The sequence below is a fragment of the Notothenia rossii genome (genome assembly GCF_949606895.1).
Source record: "Notothenia rossii genome assembly, chromosome: 4".
In the NCBI taxonomy this organism is placed as follows: Eukaryota; Metazoa; Chordata; class Actinopteri; order Perciformes; family Nototheniidae; genus Notothenia; species Notothenia rossii.
The window spans coordinates 71,143,426-71,155,535 of record NC_136902.1 but is presented as its reverse complement, the minus strand read 5'-3'; the positions used below and the strand labels follow the sequence as shown (position 1 = coordinate 71,155,535).

The 12,110-nt window shown below is 39.2% G+C and overlaps 2 protein-coding genes across 2 annotated transcripts in view; one reads left to right on the top strand and one right to left on the bottom strand.

Annotated features, from left to right (window-relative positions):
* Positions 1-12,110, bottom strand: part of LOC307038037 (stromal interaction molecule 1-like) — a 358,279-nt gene that overhangs the window by 172,756 nt on the left and 173,413 nt on the right. The gene's annotated exons all lie outside the window — the stretch shown is intronic.
* The window catches only part of b3glcta (beta 3-glucosyltransferase a), a 53,944-nt gene that overhangs the window by 2,723 nt on the left and 39,111 nt on the right, over positions 1-12,110 (top strand). The window contains exon 2 of the mRNA XM_079675643.1: positions 5,875-5,918. Coding sequence (XP_079531769.1) covers positions 5,875-5,918 — 44 coding nt within the window. The remainder of the gene's footprint in view (positions 1-5,874; positions 5,919-12,110) is intronic.

The following is a 12,110-nucleotide window of genomic DNA, read 5'->3' as shown; positions in this document are numbered from 1 at the left end:
CACGAGTAGCCGCATTGAGTCTTCTCAGCATGCTGGGTGAGAGGTCTGTGATTCAAGAGGTTTTCAAGATCCAGCTGCTGCTGTGGCTCCCGTAAACTGAAAAGCCCCTGCTGAAGTGGATCGGCAGCCATTAGAGATGCCATCCACAGGCAAAACTCTTTTGGGATGCAGCGTCAGTGTTTCCCCTTGTCTTGGAGCGGCGCCCCGCCAACGGAGCCCCGCGCCCCCCCTGAAATTCAGGGTCCTTAAAAAAAATATATATATATTTGTGTATATGTATATAAATATATATATATATATAGCACCAAATTGCAACTAATCTATATCTACTGTCACTTTTCACATTGAACATGTGCTCTTTTATTAAATAAACTAAACGCTTTCATTTTAAGTTGTGAGTTTAGTGTTTTTGACCCTAAGAAACACTGATGCATTAATCAATAACAATAATCCACAGCTCCTCTCTGTTCAGAGAATTCCCAATATCCCAATGCCACTCAGGCAGCACCCCCCCAAAGCAGTAAACCTAGGGGAAACACTGAGCATATTCTGAAAAGATAACTGTCTATTATTCGTTTAGAAGTGCTTGTGCGCCTTCACAAAAAAAAGGATGTTAACTGTATCAAGATAAAGATGGTATTAAGATAATTCCAATCAGCAGCAAAACTGGGTTAAGTTTTGCCTGTACAACTTCTAATTGGCTGCTTCAGTGCCTTAGTGGAAATACAAAGTTTTGATTTAATTTGACACAATGCCAGATGAAGCCTGTTCTTCTTGCATACCTAACATCAAATCAGATGCATTATTACAATTGTATGTGCAGTGCATACTGTGTGCCATCTGTGCCACTTCTTTGAGGAGCTACTTTTATTATAATCAGTTGGCTGCGTCTATCACCGCGAAATGTTTATCATTGAAATATTAATAGAAATAATTTTGTGATTCACTTTAAAGTATTTTCGCCAACAAGGCTAAATCAATCAATCAATATTTATTTATATAGCCCATCACAAATGTTACATTTGTCTCAGTGGTCTTCACAGTTTGTACAGAATATCAGTATGACAATACGACACCCTCTGTCCTTAGACCCTCACATCGTACAAGGAAAAACTTCCGGAGAAAACCCACAGTTTAAAGGGAAAAATGGGAGAAACCTCAGGGAGAGCAAGAGAGGAGGGATCCCTCTCCCAGGACGGACAGACGTGCAATAGATGCCGTGTGTAAATCGAAGAGATAATACATTTGACAGCTTATGTAGACCAAATGTTTGGAAATGCATGTGTCTATGATAAGAAGATGAATCCACGAGGATGTCAACAATCCTGTGGGGGCCATCAGGGAAGTAGTATGGTGAGAGTCAGGCAGGACCACAGTGATAGGTTCAGCCACGACTCGAAGTCCAGGACTCAAATCCAGGACGCAGGATAGAGGATCCAGGAGACAGGATCCAGCACTCAGGACTCAGGATCCAGGACTCTGGATGCAGGATCCAGGACACATGACTCAGGATCCAGGACACGGGACACAGGACCGCAGCAACAGGATCAAATGGGTTTAATCTGCAAAGGTGTCCTATCATGCAAAATGCACTGATGTCTTTTTATACATAAATGTGTGTCAGGGAACTCACAAAGTGTCAGAAAATAAAACCCTCTCTCTTTCCTCTGTACTCAAATCTCTAAAAACGGGGGTACAACAGAGCTGAACCAGATTTACGTCCGATATGACGTAATATCGGAAATGTGGACCCACGGCCCGATCAGAAAGTTGCTGTCAGAATCAATGCCCGACGTGTTTTGGAAGTAATATGGTCTTTGTTTACATTAGCAAGCATCAGAGCTAAGCTGTAATGGAGAGAAGAAAAAGCAGGAAATAAAGAAGGAACTCTCCTTGTGATAAACCCGCAAGAGAAAAAGCATTTGAGCTCCATGCTGTTTCAGAAATAATCCTTGAAGTGGTTTGGAACATGATATGGAAGCATTTAGCTGTATCTGCCAGTAGAAATCTATCTCTTCCCTCTGCAGCTCACAGTTTGCCTGTGTGCTCAAAAGGGGGCGGGGCCAGCATCTACTGACTGAGGATCAGCACTTCTCTAACAGGGCTGAAATAGAGGGATATGAGGGATGTCTAAAATGCATTATCTGTTTGGTATTTTGAGCATAATAAATCATAGGCATGTTTTTAATATATTTTTATATATATGAGACCCATAATATGTGCCTAAAAATAGCACATTAGGAGATCTTTAAGCAATGTTTGATTAATAGGGACACAGCTGAATCTTTCATTAAGATGTTTTTTTTACACTGAACACAAAGCACATTTTAAATAAACAAACAGACATGATTTGTTCTACAGGCAACAGAAATGGAAAGGTCTGCATGAGTTCAAACAAGTTTCTTATTGAGTTATGTGACTCTATTCCTCGTATGTTAAACTGATGGGGTTCTTAAAAGAAGGAATTCTGACTTTTGATACATTTTTAAAATCACTTAGTCTGGTCCATCACACTTTCTGAGGCATGAACCATATTGCCTGACAAGAGTTTCCATATAGAGTGATTCTGCTAACCCAGAATAGGTTCATTGACATTAATTGATGTCCTTTTTTCATTTAACCCGCAGGTTTTGAAAACTCTTGCTTTCTGCAATATCTGTGCTCAGTTAAAAGGTCAAGGTTTAGAAAAGTCAATCAACATGGTTGTCATAGAAAGGCAAACCTAAATTGTGCCGTGTAGCGAACACCCATCTCCTGCATCAGTCCTTATTGCTACACTTGCATACTTGACACACACCTCGCTACATATGAAGCAATGCATGCATTGGCACAGAAACATTGGCATTGAAATCATAGAAGCACTCAGTATGGTTGTAATACTTGCGTATACCAATTTCAGTGCTGAGACACGGACCGTTAGCTAACAGCTAGATTCGGCATTCAACACCCGTGTTGTGTTGACTGTGGACTCCAAAACACTCTGCAGTCATACATTTTGCATGAATAAAGCAAGATGAAAGTTAACTGTGTTACATTTGAACACGCCTTAATGGCAGAAACAAGGTGACATGAGAATCCCATTTGAATCTTCTTCGTCACCACCAGTAGTAGTTCAATATTCTCTCTTTGTACGGCCCTCCACCTGGGGAAGTTAGTGCTTTGGCCTGCATTGTCACTATCAACATTGAGAAGCTAACATGATTTTAGATGTTATTGTCTTTGCCAGATGAAGGCTTTTCACTATTCTCTGCTCTTCGGGGGCTTTTTAGGTTTAAGTTGTCTCATTTTGCCTTTAACACACACATATGGGCATGAGGATTATCAGAGCCCCTTTTTAAAGCTGACACTCACTGCTAATTAGCACTGAAGTAACTATAGCACCTGGATAGCTGCCTTTGTTAATGTGAATTGTGTAGTGCACAATGTGTAGTTCCTCCAAAGTGCTTTCATGTTGTGTCTCCATTAATTCCCGCTCCTGCTGTACCCATTTAATCTTGAGTGATGTGAAAACTTTTGTCAGACATCAAATCACTTTCAAAGTAGCAAATCATTTTTTAATTGCTCTGAATGAAGATTTTTTCAAGTAGTTTCTTAGAAGAAAATCTTTCAACTCTTATAAAGACAAATCGTAGTCCTGTGAAGTACACACTGTACATATTTTCTCTGTCCACCACCAACTTGATTCTCTCCCATGGTTACTGTATGTGCACTTTGTTTCCTGGCTAATTCCATCATCCATCTGCTTTTATCACAAAGACAATATAAATTGAGATCTTGTTGAAAGAAATTCATCCAAACCACCCTGAGGTTTCAGCGTGTAAAGCGCTTTGCAGAGTTTGTAAAATCAAAGCAAGATAGTTCTCCTCGGTGCGGCTCATTTTGAAAACATGGTTGGAAACAACAGACTCAATTATGTAGGCTGGAGAGGCGATGAGATGGAGGTGCTCCGATCAGCAGTCCTGACATTATGTAGGGACTTACTTTCCCACTCTTGCTCATTGTGTCCCAGCCTCTCCCTCTCCAGGGTAAGCCGTGAAAAGATGGGCAGAATGAGCAGAATGTATTGTGGACATATTCCTGTAGGAAGCTTCTTTTCACTTCCACACGTAGATGCCAGGTTAAAATGTAGTCAATCTCATTATACAGAGGTGGGATTTAAGAATCTGATGTTATGTTTGTACACTTGGCAGCAGGAAATCAGAGTCATTATATTTGTATTGTTTAAGCCTGAGTTTGGTATAGCTGGCTTTTTTTGCTTTAAAAAAAAAGAGGCGTTGTAATGCAAATCATTATATTTTCCCACATTAAATAGTTTTTTTCAACATGCACATGCTTTACTTTTATTTAGAAGCCATAATGTTCTATCTTGAAGAGATCAAGGACACTTAAAATGAGCAGTAGATAAAAACAAAGTTAATTACTGTGAAAAACATCTGATTGGTGTTTGGAAGAACAGGAATTTGTCAGCATTTTGAGCTTGACTTTTCCTTCTTGACATTGGAGATGGCAGTGGACAATCGATGCTCAAGGTCTTGTTTTGTGTTCAGGGCCATTCATCCATATCAGGAGACAGTGTTATCAGTTGTAATGCAAATGTACAGGTTCCCCCTTTACATTATGATGATGTTTAACTTCCTATCCGTGTTGGGATATATTATTCTCTATATTAAACAATTGAATGATTGTAATTGTTTTAGCATCGTTTCAGCAGCTCTGATTGTGTTTTACAAACATACTCTAGTTAAACTATAAACTGCAATTAGCAGTGTTCTTTTATATAAAAAATAAGCAGCTTTGGAAAGAATGTGTTTGAACATACGATTTTCTTTTTGAAATCTTAGTGTATCTTTCTGTGAAAATCTGTTTAAAAAAAAAAAAGGTGTAACTGTAATTACTACCTTCTTCATTTGGTTATTTTTACTGAGCAGACGTCTTCTCTTTGAAAAGAACATGCACCGAATAATCCTTTGGCATGGTTGGCCAAATTGGACTTTGTTATTTTTTTTTGTGCTTTCATGACTTGAATAATTAGGTTCATTACACTGTGCGTTTGTTCTGAACTGATGGCTTTACTCCAGGCTTTACACACTGAAGTGTTTTGAAGTTCTATCAGCTCCTCTGAATAATTTAATAAGAGGGTTTTCTTGCTTTTTAAGCCAATTTACAGTAGCTGGTCAAAATTACACAGATTGTATCCTTTTTATGAAATATGTTCCTATTTTATATACTGTAGGACTTTTTGTGTGGACTTTGGATATAATACTACTACAGGAATGTCTGCTGGATTGTTTCTAGATACCTTAGCTTTTAGTTTTAATCAACGCTCTCAGTGGCCGGCTAATGGCTGCCGCAACGAGCCAGGAGGAGAGAGTGTAACTCTTTCTCAGGTCTATTACCTAGTTAAAGTCAGATTCAAAGCTGACTGATGTTGGAGTGCAAGCTGCCTGATTTGATGTAAACGGCTGTGTGAATTAATTCTCTGAGACATTGCTGTTTTTTTGATGTATTGATTTGAAATCCTGGGAATCTTTCTGAGAAGATTTTCCTCGTCTCAGAATCGATGGCAATTTAATTGGATAGAAGCTCTCAGGGCTCTAATTATAAACTCGAATAGATGAATGGTGCTCTCAATGATCCAACACATACTCCGCACGAAGGACTTAGGCTCTGAGTTATCTTTTTAATTGTAATTTTTTGTGTATTCCAACTATAATGGCCTATAGCAGTCTTTTGTTGTGTAGCCCTGCCTGTGTAAGGCAGCTTTTAGACAACCTTGATAAAAGAAGAGCCCGTTTATGATTCAGTTTCAAAGGATTTGCTCCTCTTTTATAACATTGTCTTAAAGAACAACAATTCTCTTTTCTTTTCTTGCAGTTCACATCAACTTTTCTGCTGGCAGCACCGGAAAGGGCTCACAGGTAAGAGAAAACATTGGACTCCTGTGATTCTTTATTTCCTGATTGCAGATCAGTCTGAACTCCTGTGATTTGGCTAGTTTCTTGGTAATTAGTGTTAATCATTCATCTGCTGGTCTCATCACCTCCATTAAAGCCTTAATTACCTGACCACCTTAAATGAACAATATTGCTGTTTTGAAAAAGCAATGTCTATTGTCCTCCAGATGAAGCCACAATGCAAATTATTTCGCTCTTTGATTCTGCATTATCTAATTCTGCAGTTGCTGCTCGATAAATAATTAACATGTTCAGTTGCTCTACTTCTCATTGGTGTGAGAAGATGTTGACAGTAAGTCTCCTGGCAGAGTTGCTTAGCATCACAGAAATGGGCAACTTATTATCTTTCCACTGATGGCAAGCGCTGTTATTCCCAGCTGAGGTCATCTTTTTTTTTTTTTTTTTTGTCACTTTAAATTCTCTCATGTTTTTTTTTTTTATTATTTAAAGTGAAATTGAACAAAACGCTGCATAAAAAAATATTCTGTTAGATTTCATTATCAGTAGCACACAAAGGTATCGGTCTATAATCAGATTTAAACAGTTTGCTTACGTCTGTTTGATTCTGTAAGATAATTGTGACATGTTATCAGTATGCCTTTTGCTCAGTCAAAGCCCAGGCTCGCATAATATCAACATTGTTAGTTTTCTTTTCTCCTTTTGAATATTACTATTAGGGACAGCTGCCTGTCAAGAGTTATAAAGCAAATATGTAAATGACATCCATTCAGGAGAAGAAACCCATTAAAGAAATGAAAATAGTTTTTGCAACAACGGAAATCAGGACCAGACACCAACACTGCACCTAGGGCTGTGTATAGCTTCCCACTGCTTTTAATACTAGGATGGGTTGAATGCAGACTCTAAATTACACTGTGTGCTTTATACACGAGTGTCACAATTTAAAAGTTGATTATGATTCGAATCCTTCATTTCCAAGTAGAACCAAGCATAGAGCACAGAGGAGGCAGAGGAAGTGTAACAGGTTTATGGCTCGTGTCACTGTCGACAGAGATGTGTGGAGGAGAGGGGATGACCAGATACGACAGAGGGAAGAAGGGAATGGAGAGCTGCTAGGCGGCACCGCAGGCAGTGAAAGCATGGGAGAGTTTGTCAGCAGGCCTTTTATTTAACACTTTCCATAATGTCTTTCAAGACTTTGCCCCAGGGAACTACCTTCAATTCCTAGTGTTGTGCATTGAAACATAGCGGCAACCTACGGTGATTTAAAAAGTGTGGTTTCTTGAATAGCCACTTGAGGCTGGCCTCCAAGAGAGTCAATCTACTAAGAACCTAATGTTAAAATGCCCAGCTTTACAGCAGAAATGCAGGTTTCAAATTGTTTACAGCCTTTTATCCAAAAACGGATCATGTTTCATATAGCTTACCTGTTTAAATATTATTAAGGCTTACAGTTATACCTAATAAAAGTTGTGAATACTTTGAGTGATAGCTGGGCACCTTTACTTGGCTTACTGCTCTGTCACCCGGGCCCATTATAATATCAATTGGACAGCACAGGAAATCAGAGGTATGCAAGCATAGGCTATATAATACAATTTATATTCATCCACAATTTCTTTCTTCTTTTCTTTGCTTAATTATGCTGTTTTGAAGTGAAGTCCGTGATGGTTCAGGTCTCATGGTTTCAGGGGCGACATTGGTATCGGGACACATAGACAAGGTAGCAGAGGGAACACAGGAAGTTAAAAACACAAAGAGAAAAACAGTGGCAGACCCATGCCATGATTCACTTCGGTGGTTTGTCTTATTTACTCTTCCAGCATGCCCTGTATTTTTAATGAATTCACAATACAATTTTTAACATCGCTTTTTGACAGCAATCCCCCAGTTGGAGAGTAAGACCAAAATGTGTTTTACACTTCGTATCTGGTGTAGTCAGTATTATATTTAGTGTCTTTTCACAAAGCCCACCTGCAGTGAATACCTGGTTGTTGACCTGTTTTTGGTTCTCCTGAGCCATGAGAACAACATTAACAAATTAGAGAAGAATACAAATGTAGGTCATGAAAGCACTCGTGTTAGTTATAGAAAGTCATAGCAGTAGGCCGGGCAGACATTTACATACTCCTGAGAAATTAGCAGACTCTAAACTTTGCACAACATATTTATTATTTCAAAAGTAAACCAGTTCCTGAATAAGGCAATTCATTATTGCTCTTTCAACCGGAAATGATTGCCTTTCAAACAAAGGTGCGATGAACTGTATGTGGGACCTTTCTGTCAGTAATATATTTTAGTACAACAAATCTGATTATATATAACAACAAGTATCTTAATAGACTACCAGATCAAAAAGATAATATGTGTTTTGGACAAATCAAACATCTAATTTTTTTGGAAGGGGGCAGATATATATTGGATTTGTTTCTCTGGAACTTGGGTGTCCAACACCTTTAGTCATTAAATTAAACAAGTTGTTTAGAAACATATACAGTTTTCAACTCACAGGACTGATAACAGACAGTGGCTGAATTTGCAATTTCTTTTTGTGTTTTTTTTCTTTTCTTTTATGGCAGAACATCAAGAAATAAGTGGATTGTGTATAGACAATCCACTAATATATAGAAAGTATTTACCTGGCTTCTGAGAAGATGACATTGTAGTATTGTATATATTTAACTAATTTGTTAGCACAGCATTTAGGAAACACAAATGTATCTCTTTTTAAGCACTGTTTGTGTGGAGCCTGTTTCACATAATGTTGTGCCATGGCATGCAGTGGTCAGCATTGAAGATCTGGCAATAACTTCAAACATCTGGGCTCATCCCATCACGAATAAAATCCGGCTAAATCTGCGGGTGCGTGTGTGTGTGTGTGGGGCTGATATCCGAATGCTAAGTAGCAACAACCAAACTAGCATAACACTTCCATCAACATGTTTTATTAAATTGATAAATAATATTTTAATGTGTTTCCGCATCCCGTGGCTGATGTTTGCTCCCTGGGAAAAGATGATCCTCTTTTAAAGGTTGCAGGCAGGATATTTGAAAAGATGCTCTGCTTTGATCAGTATACTGTAGTTGCATCTAACGTTGCTAGGCATGTGATATGTAAAGCAGGAACTACGGTTGCAGCAGTAATTTTCTGTGGTTGTCTTTGAACACAGTCTGTGTCTTGCATAGAGACACGTTTAAAGTGGACCTATCATGCTATATTGAAAAATATATTGTAGGGCCATACCTATATAAAACATGCCTGTGTTTTTTTTTCAAAATACCAAACAGATCATGCATTTTAGCCATGCCTCATTTCACTCTATTTGCTCTATTCCAGCCCTGTTTTTGCAAGGGCTGGAATTCTGGATTCTGTGACGTAGCTTTAAAGCAGGACCACGCCCCCCTGCATGAGAGGGAGATCAGCTGCTGGGCTCTCAGAAGAGGGGGAGGAAAAGAGATCTCCGTCCTCCGTGTTTTATTCTTATTGATTATATAGAGTTGTTATTCATTTGTTTTAAAGCTCAATAAATAACAAAGAAGACCTTTGACCGGCACTTTTTAAATTTTGTCCGGAAGATTTAAACTTTAACGGACAAAAATCTAACTGAGACTCTGCCGCACGGTCCCTTCGTCCCTTGGAAGAGGCGGAGAGGTGGGTGTTTTTTTTCTGCTGGTGGACTACCGGAGAGAATTACAACAGGAGCAAACGCTTGCCTCGGGGAGGGAGAAAAAGAGCCAGAGCGTCCACAGCGGAGAATAAACAGAAGGGCAACCATGCGCGGGAAGTCTTCTTCGCTGCTTTTGTGGCAGGACTACAGCGCCACTTACAGGCCTGGCATATGTACTACAGCGTATCCAGCGCTTTCGAGCGGTCTCGTGTGAACGGACATGTCTCGTGTGAACAACACTATTCCGGGCTGACGTCAGCTCGGATGGAATCTGTATCCGCTCCTTGTAGCCCCATTTTTAAAAGATTTGGGTACGGAGGAAAAGAGAGGGTTGTATTTTCTGACTCTTGGTGAGTTCCCTGGAACACCGGGGAAACATATTCATGTACAAAAGTGCATTTTGCATGATAGGTCCACTTTAAGTTCCTCCAACTCTCGCCCCCCTCCTCCTTTGAAGACGGCCTGAAGCCTCTGATGATTGGCATCAGTTTGAACTTAGAACGACTTGGATAAGTTAGCGAAGACAAGCACAGGTACCGTGATTATCTGCTGCTTCAGGGCTTCATAAACAGGCTAAACAACAGGGTAGTACAGGTTTGCGATTGTAAGCAGAACTGCCTTGATCTCATGCACTAAGGACTTCCAAACTTTGAGAAGAATACAGGAGGACAGCACAGTGTGAGAAATTATTTACACATTTCCTGCTGAGGGTCTTGCAAAGCCAATGGAAAAAGTAGTTCCTGTCACTTTGGCACCATATTGATGTTCTCAAGACACATGAAAACACTTTTAAAAGTAATTGCTGGGCCCAAACAGGACACTTTGTTATATAAGGGGTGACTTTGCCTTCAGGGATTGTTCCTACGAAATGGGGGGGGAAAGCAACAACAACTCTTACAAAATTCAAAAGAACACAACCAGTTCACCAGAAGTAATTGAAAGTGCTGATCTTTGTTAATTCATTGAGCTGTTTCATGGGTTTTCAAAGCTAAATGGTAGCTTCATTTAAAACAAACATTTTCTTAGGGGTTCATCTTAAGGCTTAGCAGTAGGTAGTGGAAACGGCACAATAATTTGAATTCAAAATGATGAGGAAATTACCCAGATAGGAGACACTTTTTAGACCTTCCACCCTTTTTATATTTAAAGATAACCATCTCTGTGCACTCAATCTTAAGTGCTATCAGTTGTGGACGTAATGAAAACTCTTGAAGGAAAAGAGCTGCTGCCTTCTTACACAACCAACTCAATTGAAGTCATCATGTTGGTTTGAACAAAAGCATCTTCTCTGATGTGTGGAAGTTTACTTGCTTTCTGCCAAGCATCACTTTAAATGTCATTTGTGCTGCTTAAACAGCTGTCACGTTATGGATACAAGCTTTTCATTCTCCAGCATTCCCTAGGACAGTTTAGCCAGTCGGTAGATCAATTGTATCTACTGACATTATCTCTTACCTGGACCCTAATATCAAAACAACCTTTATTTGTGAGGTCCACAGTACAGTATAAAGACCAAAAAAAATGTTGCAAAAAAAAAAGATTTGCCTTCAATCAATTATAAATTGTCACCGTTTACAGTAAATGAATATTAAAAGGTCATGATGTTGTCTTATGTTGTGTGGCAGACTGCTGTCTTGCTCAGTGTGACGGTGACTTCTGCCCATGACAGATCACTAAACTAACTGCTTCATGAAATATTTGATTGCCTCTATCATCTCCCTTCAAGTTAATTTATATTTCTACCTTTTTGATTTTTATTCTCAAAGGAGAACACGGGGAAGGTTGTTTGCAGAGCTGCTTTACGTATTTTACCTATCATGCAAAATCCTCCTCTTAGGTCTTTTATACATAAATATGTGTCCCCGGTGTGTCAGGGAACTCACAAAGTGTCAGAAAACAAAACCCTCTCTCTTTTCCTCTGTGCGCAAATCTCTAAAAATGGGGGAACAACGGAGCTGATCCAGATTTGCTGCCGATATTACGTAATATCGTAAATGTGGGCTGGCTTTACACCCACGGCCCTATCAGAAACGTTGCTATCATGAGCAGCCATAAGCTCCACCCCCTCTTTTTTTTCTATATAAGCTTTATACCCAGATTCAGCACTTTTGTAACAGGAAGTGAAATAAAGGGATATGAAGCATGGCTAGAATGGTTGATCCGTTTGATATTTTGAGCAAAACATGTTTTTTTATATATCTGAGACCTATAATATTATGCTTAAAAATAGCATGATCGGAGACCTTTAGGTTAAATTGGTATTTAACTGAAATGTTTTGTTTCCATGTGTAAGACACTAACAACACTTAAATCAATCAATTTTGAGAGATGCAGACGCTGGATAATGCTGCTGACAAATCACCCCATCGCAACCAGTGTCATTTTGTAACTCTTTAACCCGATTCAGGTAAGCCACATTTACAGTAAAGCATGAAAGCTACATTGAGTTATGTTTTCATGAGTAAATACACTCTTTATTTTGGTAAAATATATCAGCCGTCTCACTTAGAGGCCAGGGAGTACTGTG